At 52.2% G+C, this 18,126-nt stretch overlaps 1 protein-coding gene across 1 annotated transcript in view; it reads right to left on the reverse strand.

Moving 5' to 3' along the window:
* Nucleotides 1-18,126, reverse strand: part of NOTCH3 (notch receptor 3) — a 34,168-nt gene that overhangs the window by 635 nt on the left and 15,407 nt on the right. Inside the window, exons 18-33 of the mRNA XM_007461099.1 lie at nucleotides 17,686-17,887; nucleotides 17,326-17,479; nucleotides 16,760-16,944; nucleotides 16,027-16,159; nucleotides 15,684-15,941; nucleotides 15,484-15,602; nucleotides 14,472-15,037; nucleotides 12,753-13,085; nucleotides 10,696-10,850; nucleotides 10,375-10,597; nucleotides 9,366-9,450; nucleotides 6,465-6,627; nucleotides 5,012-5,316; nucleotides 4,599-4,746; nucleotides 1,349-1,446; nucleotides 7-539 (exon numbers count right to left, since the gene is read on the reverse strand). Coding sequence (XP_007461161.1) covers nucleotides 7-539; nucleotides 1,349-1,446; nucleotides 4,599-4,746; nucleotides 5,012-5,316; nucleotides 6,465-6,627; nucleotides 9,366-9,450; nucleotides 10,375-10,597; nucleotides 10,696-10,850; nucleotides 12,753-13,085; nucleotides 14,472-15,037; nucleotides 15,484-15,602; nucleotides 15,684-15,941; nucleotides 16,027-16,159; nucleotides 16,760-16,944; nucleotides 17,326-17,479; nucleotides 17,686-17,887 — 3,660 coding nt within the window. The remainder of the gene's footprint in view (nucleotides 1-6; nucleotides 540-1,348; nucleotides 1,447-4,598; nucleotides 4,747-5,011; nucleotides 5,317-6,464; nucleotides 6,628-9,365; nucleotides 9,451-10,374; nucleotides 10,598-10,695; nucleotides 10,851-12,752; nucleotides 13,086-14,471; nucleotides 15,038-15,483; nucleotides 15,603-15,683; nucleotides 15,942-16,026; nucleotides 16,160-16,759; nucleotides 16,945-17,325; nucleotides 17,480-17,685; nucleotides 17,888-18,126) is intronic.

Below are 18,126 nucleotides of genomic sequence, written 5' to 3' on the forward strand. Positions count from 1 at the left end.
TGGCGCCCGAGACCTGCCCGGCCTGCGCCACCAAGCTGTGCCAGAGACACGGCTGTGGCCGTGGCAGCCGCGTAGGGGCCCTCGAGGGGGAAGCCGCCAGGGGACGCGGGGGGGCCACCAAAGGGCCGTGGGGAGTCCAGCGAGTCCACCGGCGAGAGCGTGACCGAGCTCTCCGCCAAGGGCCCCGGGCAGGCCAGGGTCAGCTTCTTGCCCCGCCCCCGGGCGCCCTGAGGCCCCAGCCCCGCCTTCCCAGGAGGCCTCCGGCTCTTCTTGCCCCCGGACTGTGCCACCTTGAGGCCTGGGAGGAAGGCCCCGGGCGGGCAGAGCAAGGGCCCCAGGCCGTGGGGGCCAGGGGGGCTACGGGGCCCACTGGGCTGGTCTAGCAAGCGCACGATGTCCTGGTGCAGCCGCTCCTGGGCCACATCCCGCGGCAGCCTGTCCAGGTGGTCTGTGATCTCACGGTTGGCAAAGTGGTCCAGCAGCAGCTTGGCAGCCTCAAAGCTGCCCTCCCTGGCAGCCAGGAACAGCGGAGTCTCCTCCTGTGGCGGCCCAGAACCCACAAGATGTCAGGGTCACAAGAGTCAGGATTAACTGCTGGCTAACATCACAGAGGCCTCCCGTCTCTGGGGGAACCGGAGATCTAAGAGTTCATACTCTCCAGCCAGACAGACCTCGGTCGGAATCTCAGCTCTGCTGGGGAAAATTGGGCAAGTTCTTTCCTTTAAGCCACATTCATCCAGCACCCACTAAGCTTCAGGCCACAAAAGCCAGGACCAGGGTGAGGAGGGTGAAGCACTCGCCTTAGGCATAAAATTTAAGGGGGCATCAAAATAAATGATATTTTAATGAAAAAATTTTAAATTAAGATCGATGCAAAAAGAATCCATAATGAATATATTGGAAATTTTAAATAAGGATGGAATCCAACCCCGCACCCCTTTGAGCCTCACTCTTTCATCTGTAAAATGAGACTAATACCACCTTGCAAGGGTTTTTAAACAACGATCATAACATCTACCTTTTATTGAGGATGTGCTAAAGCACTTTATAAAAGCTTTAGCTCACTGAATCCTCGAAAGAGGCAATGAGGTGGGTACCATTGCTTCCCCATTTCGAGGATGAGAACAGAGGTTCAAAAGAGTTAAGCAACTTGCCCAAGGTCACCCAGCAACTGCCATACACTTCCTCCTCTGATCCACTATTGAAACCCCTTGGGCCCAAGTCCCACACCTGAAAGCTGGCTGCAGGCAGGGTGAATGCCCCCACTAGCCTACCCCAACCTGCTCTCTGCCACCTGTGGAAGCTGTGCCAGGGCTGACTCCCAGGTGGGCCAAGGGCTGGGGCTCACCTTGCTATCTTGCATGTCTTTGTTAGCTCCATTTTTGAGCAGGGCCAAGGTGGCCTCCACGTTGTTGACAGCTGCAGCCCAGTGTAAGGCTGATTTTCCTGGGGCGGGGAGGGAGTGAAGGAAGGTCAGGGTCAGGACCAGGCTCATTTTCTGGCCCCCCAACAGCAGGGGGACAGAAAATGTCTAGAATATGGCCTGGGATGGGGGGAGGGTAGGCCTGCCACGAGTATCTGAGTAACTGTGTTTGGGTCCATGTGTGTGCACACCTGTAGATGTAACTCTCCATATACGGGGGGTACTACGTGGACCTCACTCAGTGGTACCTAGAGCTGTGCTGTCCAGGCCACCAGTCACATGTGGTTCTTTAGTTTATGTAAATTAAAATTACAAAAAAAAAAAAAAAAAATGGAGTTCCCTGGTGGTCTAGTGGTTAGGATTCCGGGCTTTCACTGCTGTGGCCTGGGTTCAGTCCCTGGTCGGGAAACAGATCCCACATGCCGCACAGGGCAGCCAAAAGAAAAAAAACAGTAAAATAAATTAAATTAAATTGGTACCAAGACCATTTAACAGGGAAAGGATAGCTTTCTCAACGAAAGGTGCTGGGACAACTGTTATCTCCACGTGCAAAACAATAAAGCTGGACCCCTACTACACACCATATACAAAAAAATAATTCAAAATGAGTCAAAGACCTAAATGTAAAAGCTCAAACTATAAAACATTTAGAAAAAAACATAGGAGTAAATCTTCATGCCCTTGAATTAGGTAAAGGAGTCTTAGATATGACACCCAAAACACAAGCAACAATAACAAAAACGACAAAAATAGATAAATTGGACATCATCAAGATGAAAACTTTTGTGCTTGTAAGGACACCACCTAGAAAGTAAAAAGAAAACCTACAAATATATTAAACCTACCATATGTTTGATAAGAGACATACCTAGACTGTATGAAGAACTTCTACAGCTCAATAATAAAAAGACGAATAACCCACTTTAAAAATGGTCAAAGAATCTGAATAGACATTTCTCCAAAGAAGATACACAAGTGGACAATAAGCATGTGAAGAGATGCTCAACATCATTAGCCACCAGGGAGATGCAAATCAAACCACAATGAGATACTAAATCACATCCACTAGGAAGACTAGAACAAAAATACAGATAATAAAAAATAAATAAATAAAAATTAAAAAAAAAAAAGATAATAGCAAGTGTTGGTGAGGATGTGGAAATACTGGAACCTTCATACACTGTTGGTAGGAATGTAAAACAGGGCAGCCACTGTGGAAAACAGTCTGGCAGTTCCTTAAAAGGTTAAACAGAGTTTCCATGTGACCCAGCAATTCTGTTCCTAGGGATATACCCAAGAGAAATGAAAACATATGTCCACACAAAAAATGATACAGGACTGTCCATAGCAGCATTATTCATAACAGCCAAAAATCAGAAACAGCCCAAATGTCCATCGGTGGATGAATGGATAAACAAAATGTGGTATATCCATATAACAGAATATTATTTATTCATTAAAAAACAAAAAAGAAGTAATACTGATACACGCTACAACATTTGTAAACCTCAAAAACATCGTGCTAAGTGAAAGAAGCCAGTCAAAAAAGACCACATATTGTATGATTCCATTTATATGAAATAACCAATCCATATAGAGAGAAAGTACATTAGCGGTTGCCTAAGGGCCAGGAAGATGAGGGGGATTGAAGGGGTGATGGCTAAGAGGTGAGGGCTTCTTTTTCAGGTGATGAAAACATTTAAAATTTTATGATGATGATATTTGTACAACTATGTGGTTTTACTAAAAATCATTGGATTTTATACTTGAAATGGATGAATTGCATGGTACCTGAATTATATGTCAGTACAGCTGGGGTATTTTTAAGTAGGCAAAACAAAGGTTAAAACATTAAATGAAATAAAACAGTTCTTTGCTCACTCCAGCCACATTTCAAGTGCTTGACAGCACATGCCAGTGGCTACCATATTGAACAGAACAGACTAAGAATATTTCCATCATCACAGAAAGTTCTATTGGACAGTGCTCTTCTAAAGCCCTATTTCCCATCCAGGGGTGATTTTCCTCTAAGGGGCATTTGGCAATGCCTGGAGATATTTTTGGTTGTCACAACTGAGAGGTGGGGTGCTATTGGCATCAGTGGGTGGAAGCCAGGGATGCTACTTAACATCCTACACTGGATAAAGAAGATGTGGTACATATATACAGTGGAATATTACTCAGCCACAAAAAAAGAATGAAATAATGCCATCTGTAGCAACATGGATGGACCTAGAGATTGTCATACTGAGTGAAGTAAGTCAGGCAGAGAAAGACAAATATCATATGATGTCGCTTATATGTGGGATCTTAAAAAATGGTACAAAAAAAATGGTACAAATGAACTTATATACAAAACAGAAATAGAGCCACAGATGTAGAAAACAAACTTATGGTTACCAGGGGAACAAGGGGGGAGGGATAAGTTAGGAGATTGGGATTGACACATACATACTATCATACATAAAATAGATAACTAATAAGGACCTCCTATATAGCACAGGGAACTCTACTCAATGCTCTGTAATGGCCTAGATGGGAAAGAATCTAAAACAGAGTGGATATACGTGTATGTATAACTGATTCAGTTTGCTGTACACCTGAAACTAACACAACATTGTAAATCGACTATCCTCCAATAAAAATTTTTAAATAAAAAAAATTTTTTTAATAAATAAATTTAAAAAAACATCCTTCACTACACAGGACGGCCCCCCACCACAAAGAATGATCCAACCCCACATGTCAATGTTGCTGAGATTGAGAACACCTGCTCCAAAGGCTGTTTCTAAGAGTCAAAGGGCAGGTCACTGTTGTGCAAGTAAGCCACCTCCAGGGACCGAGCGGCCCTCACCTATAGATCTGGCTGATTCGCAAATTTATTACACCAGTTGTCCAGCAGATGGCACCAGAGTAAGTTCTTCTAACAAAGCAGATGGAAGGGAAGTGTCTTGGGAAGGGCACCTTTTCCTGAACCACTGCCACACAGTATGGGCTAATGGGAGCCAATTTTTTTTTTTTTTTTAATGCATGAGTGTAGGTCCATGTTGAAACCCTGTTATGAGTACACGAGTTTCATTGACTGGGTGTCAGTGTGGGTGTGAGTTCACACCAACAGTCAGGGCCCAGATGACACCCTCTCAGCCCCCACCCACCACTACCCGCCACAGCCTACCGAGTTCATCCACAGCATTGACATCGGCATGGCTGGCGATGAGCTCTTCCACCATGCCCTCCACTGCCAGGCGGGCCGCCAGGATCAGCGCTGTGGAGCCATCTGCCATGCGGGCATCCAGGTCTGTGGAGCGGTTCCGGATGAGAATCTAAGGGAGATGGGGCACAGCAGGAGGAGTCATGGCAAGAACAAAGGGATGAGAAGCACCTCTAAGCCCTATGAGGACCCCAACCAATACACCCCATGGAACTGATGAGGTTCAGGGAATAGCTTCTTGCCAGAAACTGTACTCCCATATATCCCCATCTTACAAATGAGAAAGAGGAGCTCTGAAAGGCAGAACCAGGGCTTGAACCCAAGTCGGTCTGATGCCTGTCCCAGCTCTGAAGTCCAAAGAGGTGAGCCCATCTCACCTGGAAAACGCCCTGGGCATCAGCAGTGACGGCTGTGTGCAGGGGGGTGCGGCCTGAGTGGTCCTGGGCATTGGTGTCTGCCCCAGCATCCAGCAGCCGCTTGGCCGCATCAGCCCGGGCATAGCGGGCAGCCAGGTGCAGGGCCGTCTCACCCGTGCGGTCAGTCCGAGCCCCAAGCTGTGCCCCCTGGCAGATAAGGTCTGAGATGATGCTGGCTGACGTGTCTTCTGCCTCGTCCTCCTCAGCTGGGATTGCTTCCAGTGCCCCCCCACAGAAGGAGGCCAGCATTAGCGGGGTGAAGCCATCTGCAGGGACCAGGAGTGTGTCACAAGGGAGGTGGGCACAGGGCCTTTCTGGGGAATACGATTGAGGGCACTGCATTAGGAGGAAGTGGGACATGTGGAAACACAAGAGGGAATGGCAAATCCTCCCATCACACACACACACCTGTGTCAGGTGCCCCAGAAGCCAACCCAGGATGAGGATTCATGGGCATGTGATTTGTCACAGAAGGGCTCCTAGGTAGTAGGGGACACAGAACGAAGGAGGGAGGCAGTCAAACAAGTGTGCAACCTTGGGCAAATGCCTGGAGAGTTATTTCAGCCTGATCCCAAAGGGGGACTGTGGAAGCTGAGCTATACCCCAGAGTTGTAATCCAGCTTGAGTCAAAGGAGCTGAGCCTTTCATACTCCTGCATCCACTGGTCAGGAGCCGCCCCCAGGGACATAAAATACCAAGCACCTCAGGCCCCAGGTAGCCTGAAGGGTTAGGCTCTCTTCCCCAGCTCTCTTCAAAAGAGAGCCATAGGTCCTGGTCATTGGGAGCAAAAGCAAAAAACAGAGCTGGGGAAGGCATATCCCAAAATGTGGCAAAGACAAATCCAAGAGGATCCAGATAACATGGTCTGCTATACTCTTCATGAGCATTTGCTCTTGTTTCCCTTAGGAGGCTACTTGCATCCCATTCTCCATCCTCAAGCCCTAGGTAAAGCCAAATCCTTCCTTCAAGGACAGGAATATAGCTCAGGCCTGTCGATCTGCATATTCCAGGCCCCAGGCCACACTGATTGGTTCAGGAATTGGTATGTCCATCCAATCAGAACTCATCCTGGGACTTTTGCTGGTACATATGGGAAAAAGATTTTGTAAGGCCTGTCCCACCTGTAGCTATCAGTGCCTGCAGGAAAAAGCCTACTTGGGCTGTGGAGCCAAGAGGTGTTGAGTCCTGGATCCAAATGTGCCTGAAGCTTCCATTTACATGAGCCAGTAAATCCCTTGTTTTACTTAAGTTAGCTTGAGTTGGGCTATTAAAAGTTACAACCAAAAGTCCTGATTAACACACACCCCCACAGACGGACACCCAGACACACCCAGCTTTCCCCAGAAACAGACCCAGATGCAACCTCTCATGAGTAGGATGGATAAAGGGCATCCTGGAGGGAGGGATGCCTGACCTGGACCACGCACGTTGACATCCATGCCATCAGCATCTGCATCACCCTGTGGTGGCGTCAATGCCATGGCTGGTGCCACACGGATGTCGGCAGCAACCAGGTGGTGTTGAGTCCACTGGCGGCAATCCACAGCATCCTCAGCTCCCACACCAGGCTCCTCTACCTGGAGGCACAAGGACCCAGGTTCTCACAAGGGGTTGGGAGACACAGTTAGAGGGACAGTCTGGGCATTCCCATAGGTTTCTCTCATGGAGATGCACACATGGCCCCAAGAAACCATTAACACCCTGCTTCTTTTATAGATAAGGAAATGGGAAATTGATGTACTGGAGCTCAGAGAACTCATAAGAGGAAGAACTGGGATTTTAATCCGGGTTAGAAGGGCAGAGGGTCTGGGAACCCACGGTAGTGATCAAGGAAGAGACACAGAGGGGACTTCCCTGGTGGTCCAGTGGTTAAGACTCCGCACTTCCAATGCAGGGGACGCAGGGTACTAAGATCCCACCATGCCGTGCAGTGTGGCCAAAAAATTAAAAATAAAATAAATAAAATATTTTTTTAATTTTAAAAAAAGGAAGACTATGTATAACTGATTCACTTTGTTATAAAGCAGAAACTAACACACCATTGTAAAGCAATTATACCCCAATAAAGATGTTAAAAAAAAAAAAAAGGAAAAGACACAGAGCATAACACCTGTCAGCACACAACTGTCTATACACTAGATAGGAACATACCAAAAATGAAATTAAGAGAACAATTCTATTGACAACGGTATGAAAAAGAACAAAAAACTTTAAAATTAAATTCAACAGAAGAAATGCAAGACTTGTATTCTGGAAATTCCAAATCACTGGTTAAAGAAATGTGGGAGTAGAGGGATCCCGCAATAATAATAATTCCCAGTATTGGGATTTCCCAATTACCACTGGTGGTCCAGTGGTAAAGAATCCGCCTTACAATGCAGGGGATGCAGGTTCGATCCCTGGTTGGGGAACTAAGATCCCACATGTCTTGGGGCAACTAAGCCCGCATGCCACAACTACTGAGCTCTCACGCCTCAACTAGAGCCCACGTGCCACAAACTATAGAGCCCACATGCCGCAACTACAGAGCCCACGTGCCCTGGAGCCTGAGCACAACTAGAGAAGGGAAAAATCCACGTGCCACAACTAGAGAGAAGCCCACGCACCAAAACGAACAGCCTGTGCACTGCAGTGAAAAATCCCGCATGCCTCAACGAAGATCCCGAATGCCACAACTAAGACCTGATGCAGCCAAAAATATATATAAATAAATAAATAATAAATAAATCTTTAAACAAAATAATAATTCCCAGTATTAATCTGGGAAAGGAGTGAAAGGTGAGAAGCAAGGAGTTGCCCTGGATACCACAGATATGAACATGAGGTATCAGGACCAAATAATCACACACAAATGTACTGATTTACCCTCAGGAGTCTAGCACCTGGGCCCCTCAGAGGAGCTCAATAAATCTCAGACTCATGGTCCAGACGGGAAGAATGAAGTTATGAAAACAGGACAGAATATCCCTAACTAGCCTGCCTGGGCATTTAACAGCCTGCACCAAACACAGAGCCTGATCAAGCCAGACCTGAGCTTAAGGACCCAGGTGGGGAGTTGAATTTCATGAAAGGGGAGAGCCAGGTGATGGACAGCTAACCAGAAAGGGCCATGGAGGATGGGACAGCCTTCAATGTGGATTCAATGTCTGACACTGTCACTTAGTAGGCTTGTGACCCTAGGCAAATCACATTAGAGCTCTGAGCTTCTCATTGGTAAAATAAGGATGATGCAATCATTCCGCAGTGCTAAAATGCCATCGTAAACATTCTGTACCATATACTTAACACCCACTTTTGGATGAGAAAGAAAAAAAAAGCCTGGGGCAAGCAGATTTCTTTAGCTGTCAATTGTAATAGATGTCTTCATTTCAACAAATATTAAAACGTAGGCAGGGGAGGGAATTCCCTGGTGGTCCAGTGGTTGGGACTCCACGCTTTTACTGCCGAGGGCTGGGGTTCAATCCCTGGTTGGGGAACTAAGATCTTGTAAGTCACACAGTGCGGCCAAAAAAAAAGAAAACATAGGCAGGGGAGAGGCAGCTAAGAATGGAGGTGTGTATCAATAGCTACTTTATAGCATCTTCATAAAGATGAACTAAGATACTTTGTGTACATTCAAGACATTCACCAAGTGTCAAAGTAATGCTAGCAGGAGGCTGTTATGAACTGTGCTCCCCAAAAATCATATGCTGAAGGCCTAATCCCCCAACATGACTATATTTGGAGACAGGGCCTTTAATGAAGTAATTAAGGTTCAATAAGATCATGAGTGTGGAGCCCTAATTCAATAGGACCAATGTCCTGATAAGAAGAGGAAGAGATGCCAGAGTTCTCTCTCTATGCACACACAGAGGAAAGGTCACATGAGGACACAGTGAGAAAGCACATTCTACCTGCCAGGAAGAGAGCCCTCACCAAGAACCAACCCTGCCAGCACCTTGATCTTGGACTTCCACCCTCCAGAGCTGTGAGAAGATAAGTGTCTGCTGTTTGAGCCACCAGTCTGTGGTATTTCATTATGGCAGCCCTAGCTGACTAAGACAGGGCCCGCGGCTGTGGCCCCAGGACAGGAAAAGACCAGCTGGGAGTGCTCTCAGGCTGGGCATGCTGGACTAAGTTGGATGCAGCAGAGAGAAAGCAGAGTCACTGTCTGGGTCAGGGGAATCCCGTCTGTAAAGATGCCAGGACCAGGATGGGGTGAGTGCTGTGACTGTTCTCCAGAGCCAGGGACAGCAGAGATTTTCCTGGCTCTCCCACTGACCATCAAGCCCCAACCCAGGATCCTGAGGGCAGGGGTCAGAGGAGGGGACACAACCTTCAGTCGCTTGGCCTCCGGGCACTCTGTGTCCATCCAGTCTGTGGCCACCTCCCCCATCAGACTCTCACCCTTGGCCATGTTCCTGTGGGGCGGGGGGAGGGAGGGGACAATGGGTCAGTAGGGGCAGGGTGCAGGGTCAAGAGACACGGTCCATTGAGGGGATGCAGGATGTGGTCAAGGTTGCAGCGGGTACCATCAGGGGTTGTGATGGGTGACGGCCAGGGTCTTAAGGTGGAACTGGGGAAGCACAGGAGTGGGGTCAGAGGTCAGAGCAGTCAGCTGTGGGACAGGTGAGGGTCCCAGGCATATAGCAGGGGTTATAGAAGGTGACGTCAGGGGTCATGGAGGATAGAGTTATCCTCATAACAGGTAAGAGATGTAGCCCGGATCGAGGAGGTTGTAGAGAGGGGCAGGGGGTCACAGGGTGACAGGAGAGGGGTAAATTCAGGGATTAGGTCAGGGTGGGGTTGGAGTCTCGAGGGACAGGCCAGGGAGTCGGAGGTGAAGCCCACGGCCAAGGCCAAGATTGAGGATCGTGGGGAATGAGCACTGAGTTGGGGTGGACATGGGGTCAGAGGTGAGGTCAAAAGTCAGGGTGTGTTAGAGTCAGAGGTGATATTGGGGGGTCATAGAGGATAGGGTCACGGAGCCAGCAAGGGATTGGGATGCAGACAGGGATCACGAGATCAGTAGTCATGTGGGAACAAATTTTGAGTGTCAGGGTGAAATCTGAGAAGCTGGGGTCAGGGAGGGTTCAGGGTAGAGTCAGAGTAGGATCTGAGTGAGGGAACTGGATCATAGGAAATGGGGCCAAGGGTCACGCATCAGGGGTGATTCCCAGGGATTATCGAGTCAGTGGTCAAGGGGATGAACACTGGGTTTCCAGGCTGGAGTCTGAAGTTAGGGTCAGGTAGGGGTCAGAGGTCAAAGTCAGGTCAAGGTGGGCTCAAGGGCTCACAAAGCCCCACAGTCAGGGACAGGGAATGGGCTGAGTCAGGGTCCTTACTTCATGCCCAGAGCGTCTTGGCCCACGGGTTCCCGCCGGCCCTTGTGGCCAGCTGCAGCATCCTTGTGCAGCGCGAAGCCCTCGGGGAACCAGAGGGTGCTGTGCTCACGCTTGCGGCGGGCCACCATGACGCCCAGGATGAGAATGACCAGCAGAAAGACGGCGCTCGCAGCCAGCAGGGGCAGTAGCGGCACGCTTGGCTCTGGCAGCTCCAGCGGTTCCCCTGCGGGCAGGAAGCAGGGGGTTTCAACCAGGGGCCAAGGCCCACCCCACCATGGGAGCCCCGGTTCCACCCTCATCACCCGCCAGGCTGGCCCTCACCCCGTGCCGCCCGCAGTGGATACGGGAAGTCAAGGCGCTCCACCGCTGACAACGCTCCCAGATAGTCTGCCGCACTCTGGGCGTCGGGAAAACAGTGGTCATTCTCAGGCGACTGCAGGCACAGACGGTTGTCAATCTCCAGCATCACCACAGAGCTGCGGGGACACAACAGAGGGACAGGCAGACTCAGCAGGCACTCCTACAAGCCCTGCACCATGCCCCATCCCCACTGCCCTGCACCAGGCTCGAGCATCTCTACTCACCATGCCACCACTGCCCCCTATCTAGCATCCAACTCCACCACAACCCCAAAACCAGTCTTTTTTTAAATACACTTACTATATATTTGGTGATATTAAGGATATTTATTTTTTGAACTGTGATCATGGTATTATTGTGTTTTAGAGAAAAGAGCTTATTTTTTACAGAAACATACTGACATGTCTACGTACGAAACGACATGCTATCTAGAAATTATTTCAACATAACGTGGGAACTAGAACAAATTGAAGGGACTATGTACGAAATAATAATGGCCCATATGTGTTAATTGTCAATGCTAGGTCCTAAGTACCTAGACGTTCATTACCCTGCTCTGTTTTCGTATATGTTCAAAATTCTTTAACAATTCCCAAAACGAGTCTTGCTGTGGCCACCAGTGTCCTCTGAGCCATGAATCCAACGGTCATTGTTTTCATGTCAACTTCTGCTTCATCAGCCTGGTGCGTCCATCTCCTGCCTGCTATGAGCATTGGCTTCTAGCAGTTGACAGCTGCCTCTCTGGCCTCAGCAAAGTGGGGATCCCTTCACTTGGGAGGTGACACCCCTTAGGGAAGCCTTCAGCCAGGGACTGGCTCATGTGGGGTGTACAAAAGCTGGCCCTCCTGTCTCAAGGTGGGACCAACTGTGAGGTGCTATTCACCCTCCAGAGCTCTCCAAGGGATCAGGCTGAGGCTAGACTCTGGCTGAGGCCGGACCCTGGCTGAGGCTACCTCCTGCTTCAGTTCCTCTCCTGCCCCATTCCCTGCCTACTGAGAGCACCCTTCCAATACATCACATGTATCTGAATCTCCATCTCAGGCTCTGCTTCCAGGAACCCAACCCTCCAAACATCTCCCTTCTTTGGGATGCCCAGTGCCCTGGGCCCTGGCTCTCCCCCTTCTCTTTTCTGAGCTAATTTCCTTCAACCAATCCTTAGGACTCAGTGTCCCCAGATGACCCTTCTGTCCCCACATCTCTCCCCACTTCTTTGTGTCCCTCCCATGGCTGCAATGATTGCCACACCCTTTTTTCTTTCTTCTCTCAATCTTCCGACCCCAACTGCCTCCTGAGGGTCTCTCCGAGACGCCCAGATCCCTCTGGCTTTCACCCTGTGTCTTCACCTTGATGAGACCACTTCCAGCAACTCAGTCACCCCAGCCAGGGACTGGCACATCCATCAACTATCCTCTCCGTCTCCCCCATCCCAGCCATACCCAGTCAGAGGCCCTGCCCCTCATCTCTAGCCTCCAGCCCTCCTCCCTGTGGCACATCCTACTCTGCTCAGAAGCCACATCTCCCTTCTGGCCCCTCTGCCAGGCCCCCAGCAGGAGAGTTCTATATTTTCCATTTCTAAAACAAACAAACAAAAAACTACACATGCCCTTAAACACTCTGCTATACCCCTGCCTCTCCAGAAGGAAATAGCGCTAGACCAGGGTCTATTCTGTTCCCTCAAAGGACCCTTGCCCATGTCTGGAGGCATTTTGGGTTGTCACATCTTAGGGGAGGGGAGGTGCGTTGCTTGCATCTAGTGGATAGAGGCCAGGGATGCTGCTGAACATCCTACAGTGCACAAGACAGGACAGCCCCTCACAGCAAAGAATGATCCGGCCCCAAATGTCAATGGTGCCGAGAGACTGAGATGCATGCATTGTGTGACGCTGTATGTATTGCCAAGAAGGCTCTCCCAGATGTTAAGGGAAGTAAATGCACAAGACCTGAGGAATGGTGCCCCTTCCCACGCCCGGCCTAGCATCTGCGTGGGCGCCATGGCTCCCCCGGGGGGAGTCACTCACCCGATCACCTCAGGGGCCAGCTCCCGCCGATTCCGGGATTCGGAGCCAGGACCAGGCCGGTGGTAAGGGAAGACCATAGCCTGGCCGTTCTCATCCAGACGGAAGCGCAGAGAGGTGCGCAGGATGCCACTGAGCCGCTGCAGGAAGTCGGCACTGGAGCGCAGCAGCTCCTCCGGCGGCAGCAGCACAGTGAGCACCAGGACACCTCGGGCCAGCAGAGCTGGCACCTCACCCGCACAGTCCAGTCCATCCCAACCGCACTCCTCTGTGTTGCAGCCCTGGTCGCAGCGGCCGTCGGCAAAGTGGTCCGCGCAATACTTCTCATACACCGGGCTGGGGACAGAGAGGGGCGGGGTCAAGGGAGCCGCCAACTCCGCTGCACGCAAACACCACAGAGCACCCAGACCCTGGAGACAGCGCAAGCGCAGAGAACTGGAACGTATCCACGTGCTTGTGGAATGTATCAGGCTTTCTGCAAACACAGCCATTGCTTTGTAACTATTAATAAGTCAATAACTACTGAGAGCCACCTGTTATGCGCTGGGCGCTACCGTAGGCTCTAAGGATATCGCCCCAACATAAATCCCTACCCACGTGGAGCTGGCATTACAGTGGGCGGAGACGGATATTAAAGGAGATGAGTGAGCAGAATATACAGCATTTCGATCACACACCAATAAAGGCTAAATTTAGGCTAAATTTAAACACACACACACACACACACACACACACACACACACACACACATCTATATGGAATTAAATGCTAAGGAGAAAAATAAGGCTGGGGGTGGGTGGCCAGGGAGGAGCTCACTGAGAAGGTCGCTGCTTGAGCAAAAACTTGAAGGAGGTGAGGGAGGAGCCATGTGGCTTCCTGAAGGAGAGCATTCCAGGCAGAGGGAACAGCCAGTGCAAAGGCCCTGAGGTGGGGCCAAGCCTGGGGAATCTGAAGAATGGAAGAAAGGCCAGGGTGGCTGGAGCAGAATGAGCAAGGGGGAGAGTGAGGGTGGGAATGAGGACAGGAAGATAAAAGTAAGGAAAGGGTTCCAGGCAGAGGAACACACAGAGGGTCACACAGAGCACAGCACAGGGATGGACAGATGGAATGCATAGGACAAATAGACAGGGCTCATGAACAGACATAGAGAATGGCAGAAGAGGGGCAGGAACAGACATGCAGGAGCATGGACAGATGGATGGGCATATAGAGGGGCAAAAAGGGTGTGTGAATGGACAGAAGGACAGAGAGAAGAGGCATATGGATGAACAGGCGGGGCACAAAGAAGGACAGATGGGGCATAGAGACAGACAGATGGACAGATGAGGTCCAAGGATGGGCAAGCAGGTGTGCAGACAGACAGTTGGGTGTATAGAGGGACAAAAGGAATTCATGGATGGACAGAAAGACAAACAGGGCATAGGGAGGGACAGATGGAGTGCAGAAGCAGAAAAACAGACAAAAGGAGCACATGGATGAACAGACAGGTGGGCACACTGATAGACAGGCAGGGAACAAGGATGGACAGACAGACAAATGACACATGGATGGGCAAACGGTACACCAAGAAACAGATGGGTCAAGTGAAGGGACAACCCAACAGACAGATTAAGGATTGACTGACAGACCAAGGCAAACGGATGGGCAGATAGAGAGGCAGGGTCCATGGATGGTCAGATGTGACACATGGACAGACAAGACACAGAGTGAGGACCGGCTCACTTGCAGGTGCGCTCCCGGCCGCCTGCGCGGCAGTCGAAGTTGTCATAGAGGCAGGCCGGCGAGCTGCAGGCGGGGTCGCAGCGGCTGTTGTTGAAGAGGAGCCAGCACTGCAACGCCGCACACTGCCGCCAGGGGTCGCCCACGCTCAGCGAGCAGTCGCCGCCATCCCAGCCGCAGCCTGGGCTGTTGCACTCTCGGTCACAGCGCTTGTCGCCGCTTTTGGCCTCGCAGGCGGCTCTCGGGCAAGACGGCTCCTCGGGGGCCTCGGGCACCGCTGCAGGTATCTCACAGCGCGGCCCAGCCCAGCCTGACGCGCACGCGCAGCGGAAGAAGGGCGCCAGCGTCTCCGGGCGGCAGGAGCCCCCGTGGAGGCAGGGGGAGGTCACGCAGCTGGCATTGGCGGCTCCCAGTGCCGACCCCCGGGAACCCCGGCAGGCGGGACCCGACAGCCCCGGGGGACAGGCGCAGCGCGGTCCACGGACCGTCTGCTGGCACGGGACGCCCACGGGGCACTGCAACTCCCAGCAGGAACGTGCCACCCGCTCGCAGCGCGGGCCGGAGAACGGCTGTGGGTTGGGTGGGGGGAAAGGAGAGAAAAAAAAGTGCGGGGGCAGGGGATGGAGGGAGAGAAGGCGAGGAGACAGAGAGGAAGGCGGGAAAGAGAAATGGAAGGGTGGAGAAGGGGATTGAGGGTTGAAGGGGGAGAGAGAGGGGAATATGGGGGATCAGGACTTGGGAAAGGTTGGACCTCCAGTCTCCCCGGGTCTGGCTCAACCTCTCCCTCTTGCACTGGAGCCCCACCTTGCAGGTAAGCCCAGCCTTCCCCAACAGGCCACAACTCCAAATTCCAGACGGACACACACACACAAACACACAACCTCCAGGAAATTTCAACATTTCCCAGAAACCCCTTCCATCTTACACCTCTTCCCCCCTAAAGCCACACCCTCCCATGAGGGCATGATCCCACTCCTCTCCCAGAGACCTTGATGTGAGTGTCCACCCCACCTACCGGGACACAGTGGCAAGAGAAAGTCAGAGCTCCCCCAGCGCCAGGGCTGGGATGGCACTGGCCTCCATGCTGGCATGGCTGCGACTCACAGGGAGACAAGACAATCTGACAGTGGGGACCTGGGCAAGCAGAAGCACGTGGATCAGCCACAATGGGGAACACAGGCAGGATCGCAGGCCAGCCCCCTCTCCCATGCTTACCTGTGAAGCCGGCATGACAAAGGCAGTGGAAGCCCCCACCTGGGTCCTGCAAGCAGTCCCGGGTATGTGCCGCATGGCAGGCACCTGGACGACACTCATTGATGTCTGCCTCACAGCGCAGGCCGGTGTATCCCGGGGGGCAGGTGCAGCGGAAGCCACCCACCAGGTCCACACAGGTACCATTGTGCAGGCACCGGGGGCCCGGGTCCAGGGGTGGGCCTGGGCCACAGTCATCCTCATTAATCTCACAGAGCACGCCTAGGGGAAGGGGGGATGGGGAGCAGTCAGGAGCGGTCAGAAACCCAGCCTCCCGTCCTGTCCCCCAACCCTGACACTGGCCTACCCAGAGTTCCCGGAGGACACGAGCAGAGATAGCGGGCCACAAGGTCAATGCAGACGCCCCCATGCTGGCAGGGCTGGGAGGCACACTCGTCCATGTCATCCTCACAGTTGTCACTAGTGTAGCCAGCTGGACACTGCGGTGGGGGTGAGGCAGGGACCCACTCAGCCCAGAGAGACACAGATACTCACCATGAAGATACAGAGACTCCCAGTGCAAAAGGACACATACAGTCATCCAACACACAGAGACATGCCCAGTGTGCAGAAACACACACACACCCAGTGCATGGAAACACATCCAGACATGGAAGGACACGCAGGCACAAGGGCTACAGATACACTCAGAGCAAAGGGACACACACGATACAAATGCACAAGACAGACCCACAGGAGAAACACCCAGATACCCAGATACACACAAGACACACACAACCAGAGATGCACATTCAGACACTGGCACATGCATTCATACCCAAAGAAACAAGAGACACCACGCACAGAGACACACATAGATATGTCCAAGAAACAACCAAAGACAGAAGTACACCCAGACAGAGACACCCTAAGATCTACCCAGAATGACACCCACGAAGATATACCCAGAGTCACAAAAGCAAAAAGGCAGACATGCCTAGAGAGAGACACCACACCAGGCTATAGACACACAGAAATGTGTAGCCAGACCCACCCAGGAGTGACTAGCTCCCCTGTCCCCTCCACTGGGCACTCCTTACCTCGCACACATAACCTCCCATGTAGCCTCGGCAGGTGCCCCCATGCTGGCAGGGCTGGGCCAAGCAGGGGTCCACCTCCCGCTCACAGTGACTGCCTGTGTGGCCCTCTGGGCACACGCAGTAGTGGGAGCTGTCCTTGTCCACGCACTGCCCACCAGCCTGACACAGCTGCTCCATAGGCACCCCTGGACAGAGGAGAGCAGCGTCAGGCAGGCTCCCTCCTCCCGGCCCACATCACACACAGCACCACCCAACACCCCCCAACTAGCTTCAGTCACCAAGGTCTCACCCACACTCTGTCAGGTTGCCACACATCCCCTGAAACTGACACGCACACACCTTCGAAGCTCACGCCAGCTAGGTCACACACAGCGTTGCAGACATCCTGGTTGTCTCATGGTGATAGACATACACACCATCCTTGTCCTGGCCAGCTGTCACAGAGTCACATATCCCCCACCATGTCTACATGCCCTGTCGCACTCTCATTCGGCTCACACTAGCAGGAAGCATGTGCATACACACCCTCCCAAGCCCCCCAAACCCAGTCACGCGCACCCCCTCACCTTTCTGGGCTGCGGCCTCTCTGCAGGGTAGACTCTGGATGTCACAGAGGCGGCCGCTCCATCCCGAGGGGCAAAGGCAGTAGAAAGAGGCCCCGGTCCGGGCACAGTGGCCCCCATTCTGACAAGGTGTGCGGCTGCACCAGTCTACCAGCGTCTGGAAAGGAAGGCCACGGTGTCTGCTCTTGGGGACCCTTGAAAACGGACCCAGCTTCTCCTCCGGAGTCCTGGGCAGGCTCCAGAACACCTCTCCGGATTCCTCCCCCAGGATCCCGGCAGGCTTCCCAGTCAGAGTACCCAGCAGGCCCCTCCCTCAGACTATCCTTCTAGACTCTCCCCCAAGACTCCAGTGACCCCGCCCACCTGGCACTGCGTGCCGGTGAAGCCTTCAGGGCAGGCACAGCGGAAGCCGGGGTGGGTGGCAGTGCAGACGCCCCCGTGCAAGCAGGGTCGCGAGAGGCAAGGGTCGGCCTCGTGTTGGCAGTGTGCGCCAGTGTAACCCAGGCGGCACAGGCAGCTGAACGAGTTCACACCATCCACGCAGGTCCCACCATTGAAGCAGGAGCTGGAGGGAAAGGAGGGGTGTGTCAGGCCCCGCCCCCTAGAAGGCCCCACCCTCCCCCATGGCCCCCTTCTAGCTTTGAGTGGGCAAAAACCCTACCCCAAGGAGAAGCTGCAGTCCCAGCAGAGGCCCCTCCCCGCCCTGTCCCTCAGCCCCGATATACCAGGTACTTCTGGGCTACGTGGAAGCCACGTGGAGACCCCACCCTGGTCTGGCCTGGCTCCCTCAGGGACCAGGGTACC

The sequence above is a fragment of the Lipotes vexillifer genome, unplaced genomic scaffold (genome assembly GCF_000442215.2).
Source record: "Lipotes vexillifer unplaced genomic scaffold, Lipotes_vexillifer_v1.1 scaffold469, whole genome shotgun sequence".
Lineage (NCBI taxonomy): Eukaryota > Metazoa > Chordata > Mammalia > Artiodactyla > Lipotidae > Lipotes > Lipotes vexillifer.